Below are 10,675 nucleotides of genomic sequence, written 5' to 3'. Positions count from 1 at the left end.
TTATTCTCTAAGAAACTTGTTACTGAGTTTAAAATCAATTGTTAAACTCTATTAAATGAGGGAGAGCTTCTACAAGAGAAGCAAAAATTTTAATGTTATTTCACAAATTAATTGCATGTGTAATTCTGTATTTGAAAAAAAAACAGATGAAAATAAAGCCATAAGAAAAAATATGGTTACAAGAGCATATAGGGTTTTATTTATTTTTTTCGTTTCCAAATACTAATAATGGTAAGTCAAGCAAAATTAATGAAAAATACAAAAATAATTCGCTCACTAAGCAAATCAGATGTAAAAACAGCTTAGATATTTTTCTTAATTATACTAAAAATACTTTTATGATAATTTTTTTTCATTTGATTATAATATGTTTTAAAATGAAAATGAGAAAGAATGTTCCTAAATTCCCACTGATTTTTTTCTTTTACTTTATAAGCTTAAAAAAATCATCTTCAAAATAAATGATTTTTTTTAGAATTATAAGACTATTTATCAAAAATGTATTTCAATGACATGCAGTCTTTCATAGCAATGCTAAACAACTGTATACTACTTGCCAAACAAGACAAAAAAAGTCTTTCTACTCTTTAGATAATTTCTATTATTACATTTTATTCGTTTATCAAAATATAAATGCACACGATATTTTATCAAGCACGTTTCTTTTTTTCCCCTAATTATGTTTAACATTCTACAACACTCAACATCTTAAAAGTTCTAACTACTTCGTAAGTATTTGTTTATTGAATAAAAATCTCCTTATCTTATTGATCGAGACAAAGAGATATTAATTATCTGCATACTCCGATCAAAATCATTCACACGCGAAAATAAAGTGCATTTTGAATAGAACAAAGCGATTTCCACGCAACGAATGAAAAGAGAAAACGCAAGCTTATTTGGTCTTAACTGAATTATTCACGAGTTAAGCAGTGAAAGTGGAGACAACAAATTACAATTATAAAGTATTGCAGAAAGAACCCTTTCAAAACTCCGAATATAAACAATCAATCCACCAATCATTCTTCATTCATTGGTAAATAGTCTCGATGAGAAGAAGGGGGGAAGTCAATACGCTTCTCTAACAATATTTGGGTTACTTTCTGCTAATGATCTCTAGATCTTTTTTTTTCTTCACCCTTTTGAAAGGGTTTTTCATCGGTCTTGATTTTTATCTATTCTAATGGAAGATGTAGGGCGAAAGACCTGTAGGCTTTGACTAATTTATGAGCGGACCCAGCCCTGTTTTCGTCCACTTTCACCGGAGACAAAGTGGATCAAGACGGAAGAGTTTTTTTTGCCGCTGGCTAAAGGACACCCTCTCGATAAATATGGTTTTAAGGAATGCCGGTTTCATTGGTAGGCGCTGCGCATGTCCAGCTACTATATATAAAGGAAAAAATCATTCCCAAATCATCAGTTCGAGAGTCAGCTAGCTCTTAACAACAACGCACACCATGAACTCAATGGTGAGTACCCAATATCCCTGCCTTGTAACCAACTTAAAGAGTTCGGTTAGTTACAGTTCAAATAAGAAGCATTTCGCTTGTTTGTTCATAAGATTCTATATATTAAATCTTATTTAAAAATGTACTTTGCATTTAAAAGTAAATTAAATGTTACAATATTATTTTATTAAATTTTTATATTGAATTAGTTATTTAAACTATTCTTATTCTTTTCTAAAAATATTCTTGTTTATTTGTACACAGCATTAAATCACATTCGCAGAGAATTCTTTTTAAAATTTTTCTTTTAAAAAAAGGATAAATTTGAATTGATTTTTCCGATCTGAATATAGTTAAATATTTCTTAAAATTGCTGGATAAATTTCAAATCCGTTTAGTTAAAAACAGCCTTAGAATATTTTTATAAAGTAATCTCCAACAAAGCAACAGTAAATTTTTAAATGAAAGTGCGTTATGTAGATAAATCATTTAAATAGTTACTTTTTTTGCTTTCGTACAGTTTCCCTTAAATATAATCGGAAACTAATAATAATTTATCCATAGAAGGAAAACTCAAGAAGAAAACCATTTTCTTCCATAAATTACCATACAAAATCAAGGTTTAACTTTTTTACGGAATAAAATTAATTAAATTTGAGTTGCTCCAATTTAACATAATGCAAATGAATCGAAAGTCATAATACTTAAACTGGCTTAAATTTTCGTTCGCCGCTTAATATAGAAATTCAAGAATAGCACTCCTTGTTTTCATTATTATTTTCGTTAAAAATTTATGTCGAAAATCTATTTTCGGTATTTTCAACCACAAAGTTCAATTAAACCTGAATTTCTTAAGCTATGGTTTAAAATTCATGCGGTTTCAATTTCTTCCGACTGTTGAAAAATCCTTGGCAAACTGGTAAGTCAATTAGTCTTTAACTTATTTTTCTATATTAAAACATGTGAAAGGAATACCAAACTCACTTCTCTGGTAAGTTATCTAATCTTATTTCTTTACCAACACATGGGATATTGCATCTGTCAGGTAATTCGTGCCATGAATGTTAATTAGTATTCGCGACACAATTTTGTAAACTTACTTTCCCTTTTACTATTTGAAATTGTTATTCTTAGAAAGGAAAAAACTCCTTCCAGCTCTTCTCAGAGCCTATAAATATTTGTAATTAAAATGCATGCAAATTAAGCAAAGGCTATATTTTTTTTTATATTTCAGATTAAGGTGATGAAGAAAATACATTATTCTTAAGAGATAATTTTGAAATCGTTCTTAGGTAGAGAAATCACTGCACTCTAATTTCTGCATAATAATTAAGAATTTTCATCTATTTTACGTTTGGCTTTTTATTTGTTTACTAATATAGATATATAGGCTTCGAAAGATTTCGCGAAATTATGCAATGACATTTTAACTTAATTTAGGTGTTGTTCTCTTTCTCTTTTTTGAAACCAGACTTTGTCAATATCATGAAAGCATGTAATGTCTATATGTTTTCAAAATATGTTTCCTAAAACCAAAACGTGAAATTATATTTCAATTTACTACATTTTTATTCAATTACACCAATAGAATTCATTTTTATTTTCTTTTAGTCCTGAAATTTTATAATTAAATAAATTAAAGCAATTAATTGCATTATTCCATATATATTTAACAGATAACAGCAGTTCTAAATTAAGTTTTAAGTTAATGTGTAATATAGCTATAAATAATAAATAACATATAATAATATATTTATCAGAAAGTTACAACCTTTACTATCGTATTTGTCGAATATACCTTGTATTGCTTCAAGTTAAGGTCTCATTCATTAGGCAAACCCTTTTACTTCATATATAAATTAACTCTAAAAATTCTCAAATTCAAATTCAATTCTCTTTCCTTCAAAATGAGTCAACATGTCAAAAAGAATCTATCTGGATGAGGAATATTAACGGTCATAGATTTAAAAGAAGTAAACAATTTTATCATGAATTATAATTCACTGCATGATCTATGGTTATGCTCTGTTTTATGTTGCATATACGTGATCTTAATGTGCTTTTATTGCCGTAGATTGTCCTCGCTTTTGTAGCAGCTTTGGCTACTGTTTCCCTTGGAGGAATAATCAAAGATTACCATCATGGATATGACAGCTATGGTCACCATGAAGATGTATTCCCCGGACATCATCATAAAGTTATTTACCCAGTAGTCAAACATGTTCCAGTTGTCAAGAAGGTCTCTGTTGTCAAACATGTTCCAGTTGTCAAGCATGTACCTGTGGTAAAACATGTTGCCGTTGTAAAACACGTTCCAGTGGTTAAACATGTCGATGTCGTGAAGAAGGTCCCAGTTGTGAAGCACGTCACCCTTGATTTGGGACACCATTACGATGATCATGGTCTTAACCTCCATGGACACCATGGATACAGCAGTCTTGGACATGGCAGTCTTGGACACAGCAGCTATGGACTCAGCAGTCTTGGACACAGCTTTGATTTGTATGATCATGGTCATGGTCATGGAAATTATTTGAAATCTTTGGGACATTATTAAGTAAATCTCTTTCATAGATGAGCTTCACAATAGTCCTGTGTTTGTTAAACAACATTTGCTAGATTTTTGGCACTGACCTCATTCCATCTATTTTGTAAAATTGAATATAGTTATCTTTCCTTTCATTTTTTTTTCGAACAAACCATTTTGTAAATGATTCTACAAATGTAAAAAAGTACTTTCTTGTTTAAAATGTAAATATTGCAAATGTGAATAAAAAAGTTGATTTTGGTTACAAATTCTCTGTTTTCTCTGTCATACTCTGCACAGTTCAGATAATAAGCTCTCAAATTATCATTTATGATTTTTACCAATTTCATTAGTTGTAATATTCATTTAATTCACTAGTACTAGCACTCATTTAGCTCGCTATAGAAATACTCATTTATATAGCTATAGAAATACTCATTTATATAGCTATAGAAATACTACATAATCAAGTATCTATATTTTAAACTGATTCTTTTTGAAAATACTGGTATTCCTTTTTTCACAGTTTTTAAAAGTTTTCTGAATAAAAAAGTTCTTTATAAACCATACAGAAACATCAGTATGCATTTAATCATGCTAATTCTGCTGTTAGAATATTATCTTCCTTTTTCAAAGAAAGGGAAAATTAAAGGAATAATTTTACATCAAATTATCATAAAATCAATCTTAATATAAGCCTTATATATCATTAAATTAAAAAATACTTTATTTCAGCTTAACTTTTTAAATAAAATATGTTTACCAAACTTTTCATTTCACTAAAATCCTCTGCAAATGTTATTGCTTAGAGTAAGTACACAGAATAATAAGTAATGGTCTTCAACAACAAAATTTTATAAGTATATTTAAATATAGAAATTTAATTTCTTTTGAGCATTCATTTAGGTTTACCAATCAATATTCAGTCATTTTTAACAATTTTATATATAAAGTAAACGATGTCTAATTACCTTTGATTGTATTTCTGCTGTATCTCTTTTTGTAATAACCTGCATATAGATTTCTAAAATTTACCAGTATTTCTAATTATAATATCATTGAACAAAAAAGCAGCATTAATTTACGTAATTAAAACGAAACATTATGTCACAGATTATTCCATTTCATATTAACTTCCTAATTTAAGTTTACATTGAGAAAATCTTGAGGCACGATATTTTGGTGTGTATCTAAATTTGAAATGAAAAATATCCTTTAAATAATATTCCATTTTTTCAACTTGATCACCATATCAATGAAATGCCCTTTGATTCAAGACCAGATATAAAACCGACACCAGGCGCAGATGCAAAACGAATCTTTGGTGAAATCGAACAGGAAAGCAGACGATTTTCTACTATTGAAACATCGCAGCTGGTTTTAAAAAATATGTTTATAAAAATAATCCACTTTTTGCTCTGCAGCGCATGTGTGAGATCCGATTTCGATCATATCCATCATATTAAACTACGTTCCTGGAGTTTCCTCAACAGCATATTATTGACATAATAATTTAAAAAACTTTAATCATTTAGTATCAATTTTTTTATAAACTATAAAAATATATTTGTCTAGATTCTGCGTGTATTTCAATTAAATTTCATTTCATTTACTGTTTCATTTAAAATTTGACACTTCTTAACGTAGTGTAATTAAGCAATTTTATTTATATAATTTTTGTGTATGTCTGAAAAACAGTTTTTTTTAAATAAATTATTTTACTAACTCCTTAAAATTGCAAATAGAGCCTCTAAAATTACTTGTTACTTAATTTCTAGTAAATGATTAGGAATAACAGTGAGTATAGATATTAATGAGAAGTAGCACTCTAATGTTTTTATAGTCGTATGTATATTTCTTTTAAAATTACAGAAGGGTGCAAGCAATTTTTGTATTTCTTATTTTGTTTATCACTTTCTCATATACGATATATACAGAGAGAAAACGCTGTAATCGTCAAAAATTGTAAGTACTGTAATTGTATATGACAGCTAGAAATGAATTATACGATAGTATTCAGTGTCCTGATTTGCTAAAATTTGATTGTTGCGAGATGTAAACTCAATTCTGTCCTCTCAGGTCTCTTTTTCCACTGTTCAAGAAAAAATAAAAACAAAGGAATAAAGCAAATTAAGCAAAATCTACTTTTATTTTCTCGCATGTGAAGTACAGAAAAAATATTGTTATCGTCGAAAAATTCGAGCTTGTGATTTTTCACATTTCAAACCCCTCTAATTCATATATATATATATATATATATATATATATATATATATATATATATATATATATATATATATATATATATATATATATATATAAAATTTGATGTAGGATTCTTTGGTTGCAGTAGTAATTCTGCATCAAATTTTTGGTTCAGTCGGTTGAAAATAAAAATCCAAAATGCATATTCGGTTTACTAGTATTTTTGCATTAACCGCATTCCTGCAATTAATCGGCAAAAAAATTGCCTGTCACATGTTAATAGGCTCTTTGTAAAAAGGGAATTCTGTTAATTATACACAAGTATAGAAATAAAATGTATTTGTGTAGTAGTAATCACATGCCATCAGCGCACAATAGTTATGTAAGAGCCTGTTAACGTGCGATCATTAACGAAATTTGGTTAATTTGTAAGAACCAGACCACCGAATATGTATTTTGGACTCCTATAATTGTAATCACAAAATCACATACTAATTTCCTAAATTTAAGTCATTGCTCTTTTGAGTTGTTATATTTATGTGCTTTTGAAAGTACAAACAAATAGACGGTCTACCATTTCACAGATTTGGTTCGAAATTTCATATATATCTACATTTTAAATGTTAAAACTGTGTGCCAAATTTTATCCATCTAGCTTTTTTTCTGTAGTTACTTTTTTAACTTGTTATTATTCCTGTTAACCTATTATTATTATCCTTTTAACTTGTTATTATTAACCTTCTTTGTAATTATCTGTTATTAATCGTACAATAGGACAGGCAAAATTCCTCTGAATAGGTTTCGTTCAAAATTTGATAGAAATCGATGCATTTGGTGCAAACATAAACTAAATTTCATACGTCTAAGTAAGAGCGTTTTTGACTAATCGTGTTTACAAACAGACAGATAGATATAATTCCAAAAAAATCGATTTGTATGTTACCTATACAAAAAAATAAAAAGAAGAATTTTTTAAAAATGCCCCACTTTATGCTCATACTTATAATTTAAAAAAGTGACACTTTGTTTTACAGTAGATGAATCTATCAATTCCTGCTATAATATCCATTCTTCCTTTCCTAAACAACACAACAATGTTTATAAATAACGACGAATGAACAGTTTGTAAAAATAAAACAAAAACAAAAAACACTTCGACCACAAGATGCCAAATAATATTAACCTCAATAAACAACTTATTAAAAGAGAAAGAGTTACATAATGCCATTAGCTCTTGGGATATTAGTCTACTAAGTAGAAAATTCAATATAGTAAATACTTTTGTCCAGTGCCGTAACTTAGAGGAAATCAGAATGGATACAGTGACCTAAGAAACTAATAGAAATGGTGAAAATAAAACGGGACTGATATACTGTCGGAAGAAATCAGAAGTTTTAAAGAAAGATCTTGCTTCAGGTCGCTGAAAACTATTCTACGTCTCTGAATATACTCTAAGAAATGTTTCGTTGCGAAAACAAGATCAGATGCCACTTTTGATAAAAGATAACGTTGAACATGTCTGTAAATGTTCTAACATACTTATGGTGAAAAAATTTAGATGTATAAAAGTCATATAAAATTTCAAAATGATGTAATAATTAGGAGGATAATTCTTTTCTTAAATGCAAGACAAAGTTTTTTTTATTGAATATTAGGTCAAAATATTCACTCAGCGACTGTTATTTTTAGCCGAATGACATTCAAAATGTATTTAAACTGTCGCCGTAATTATTTACCATCTTCATGTCTCCAAGGAATTCTTTGTTTTTCGCAAATTTAAATAAAGTAATTTGATTATATCAAATTTCGTTTTATAAATTGCGCTTCTTTGCTTTTGCATTTTTTATGTTAATAGTTTAAGGAATAAATTGTGTATTAAATCCTTAAGAAGAAATTTCAACTCTCAAATTAAATTTAATTCTGCACTTCTCTTATTAAAAATGATTTTGTGAGACAGCTTTTGCATATAACGTCAAGTGTCCAAAGCAGCAACAAAAATATCTACATCCTTAACACAGTCATTATCTACACAAAGATTTTCCCGACAGATTTATGTCGGTGAATTTGGTGGTTAAAAACAGAATATGACTTTATAATATGGTTTATTTGAGTGAATTTAAAAACACTGTTAATAATATTTTTCTTAAAAATAAGCCATCTATTTTGATTTTCTTAAAATTTAGTAAATTAAATATTTATACATTATGAATATAAAATTTAAAAAACTCCTATAAAAAAAATTATGAAACTGTTAAAACTTCCAGCAAAATATGCAAAGAATTGCTGAATACCTAAATTGCTGAATTAAAAATTCATTATACATTCTAAGTTAATATTAGCTTCTGGGTTTTTTTATTTCACTAATTTCTCGTAAATGTTTTTTCATTACCACTCACAGAACCATTGTTACTGATTAAAAATTCAGTTTTCCGCAGAAATATTTTGCAAGCAATACCGAATATTTTAAACTAATCAAATTAAATATTCATGACATTTATTTTATCAATCAACGGTGAAACAAAGTAAAAAGAAATGAAAGAGAGAGTAAAATTTCGCGAGTTTGTTTTTCTTGAATCAACAACACAAAAAAAGATTGGCACTTTAATTCAGTTATAAATTATCTTTTTTTTTTTTTTTCATAATTTGTGGGAAGTACCAAGAGTGGTATCTCCCTTTGTTATAATTTTTTTTTAATGTTGTAGAAAAAAAGAATATATACTCGCTATTGGAAAGAGGAGTAACAAGACATGTCTGGCTGCCATCAGATTCTAATTATTTTTCAGATGATTAAAAATTCAAACTTCACAAGTATTTACAATGGTGAGAAAAAAGAAAACTTCGATGTTGAGAGAGAACAAGTATAGAGAGGGAACAAAACACGCCATATTTGAAGATTGTGTCAAAGAAGAACTTCTGAAATTTCAGATCATGACTTTACGCGATGAAATTTCCCTGAAAAGATCGTCTGTTATTCTGAAAGATTGCCCTTTCCATTGGAAGTATTCCTTTTGAAAATGATGCAAACGATTATTTATTTTTTCCGCAAATCATTTTTTGTTGCGGAATAAATAAAAAATGCAGAAAATAAGTCTCTTTCAAGTATTAAAAATTTAAGGCCATGAACATGAGAAAAGAAATTTGATTTAGTTTGTTATTTCAAAATTATTTGTAATTTGCAAAACTAAACTATGCTACTCGCTGAGAATTTTTTTTAAAATATGTAATATTTTTATTAAATAAGGCATCAAGGAAAATTCATCATAAGATATTATTCAACCGAAAGTTAATTTGCAATTAAAAACATAATTCGTAAACATCTGAATGTATATACTGTTATTAATCAATGCGGTGGCCCACTTTCAGAACAATGTCCTCTAAATGCGGATGCTAGAGAAAAAAGCCGAACTTTAAAAAAAAAATTGTAGTAATCTGTTTTTCTCGGATACATAAGGAGTCGGTGCCATTATTGTTTTTGTTGTTGTTGTTACTTATAACACTTAACAAGACCCCGCGGACAGATCTGTCCCTCAATTTAAACCGAGTGAGCGTCTCTTGTTTTTTCAGTAGCGCCAACTAGGGCCAAGAGTACGACTCAGCTACTTCATGCGTCACATTCGCTTGTACAATCCCTTTTTACAGGGGGGCACATTCACACATCTCACAGATAGAACACAGAAGAAAAACAACCATGCCCGAACCGAGACGCCCAGATCACTGGGAAGACGCGTTACCCCTATGCCAGAACGCTGGCCTGTACCATTATTTATTTATTTGCTTGTTTATTTATTTCAAATAAGCACACTACAGAAAATGACTCCATTTATAGAGTACGTTATACCAATGATATACTCATCTATTCAATATTTTTAAACGCGTAATTAAGGCTGTATGCTAAGCTCTTTTCAAAATATCGTTGTCTTTTTTGAATCATGCATGTTAGTGTATATTTTCATTGCTTAATATAAAATTCTGATGTAAATACTTTTCTTAGTGCTTTTGTTTACAAAAATTTGTTTTTAAAAAGATAAAGCATCCAGTAAGTCAAAAAAATTACTAATGAAGAATTTTGAGGCGCAAAATTATTAATATTATTAGAAAAGGAATCAGTGCCATAATACCAATCACAGACATTTATTCAGCATTTTTTAACTCGTTGTATGCTGAGCTATTTTCAAAATATCTTTCACATTTTGAATTATGCTTGTCAAAATATATTTTCATCGCTTTTTATAAAATTTTGATATATTTATTTTTTTAATGATTCTGTTTTCAAAAAATTGCTTATAAAAAGATCAAGCATCTAATAAGAAAAAAAAATTACAAATGAAGCATTTTCAGGGACAAAATTATTAATATAATTAAAAATCAAAAGCATTATGAGAAATTATTACAAAAAAAACAATATTATTAGAAATAATAACTAGTAAATCAAATAATATTAGAAGTCGAAGTTTTATTAGAAATCATCTTTCTTTCGATTTATTTTTAGGGGGGA

The 10,675-nt window shown here is 28.3% G+C and overlaps 1 protein-coding gene across 1 annotated transcript; it reads left to right on the top strand.

Moving 5' to 3' along the window:
• The first annotated feature begins 1,324 nt into the window (after nt 1–1,324).
• Nucleotides 1,325–4,220, top strand: LOC129958846 (uncharacterized). Its single transcript, XM_056071567.1, has 2 exons — nt 1,325–1,469; nt 3,523–4,220. The coding sequence occupies exons 1-2, from the start codon at nt 1,458–1,460 to the stop codon at nt 4,003–4,005; spliced, it is 495 nt and encodes a 164-aa protein (XP_055927542.1). The 5' UTR covers nt 1,325–1,457; the 3' UTR covers nt 4,006–4,220.
• Nucleotides 4,221–10,675: the final 6,455 nt, after the last annotated feature.

Source organism: Argiope bruennichi, chromosome X1 (assembly GCF_947563725.1).
Source record: "Argiope bruennichi chromosome X1, qqArgBrue1.1, whole genome shotgun sequence".
Taxonomy (NCBI): Eukaryota; Metazoa; Arthropoda; class Arachnida; order Araneae; family Araneidae; genus Argiope; species Argiope bruennichi.
Note: the sequence above shows the minus strand (reverse complement) of the source record. Positions and strands in the feature narration are given on the sequence as shown.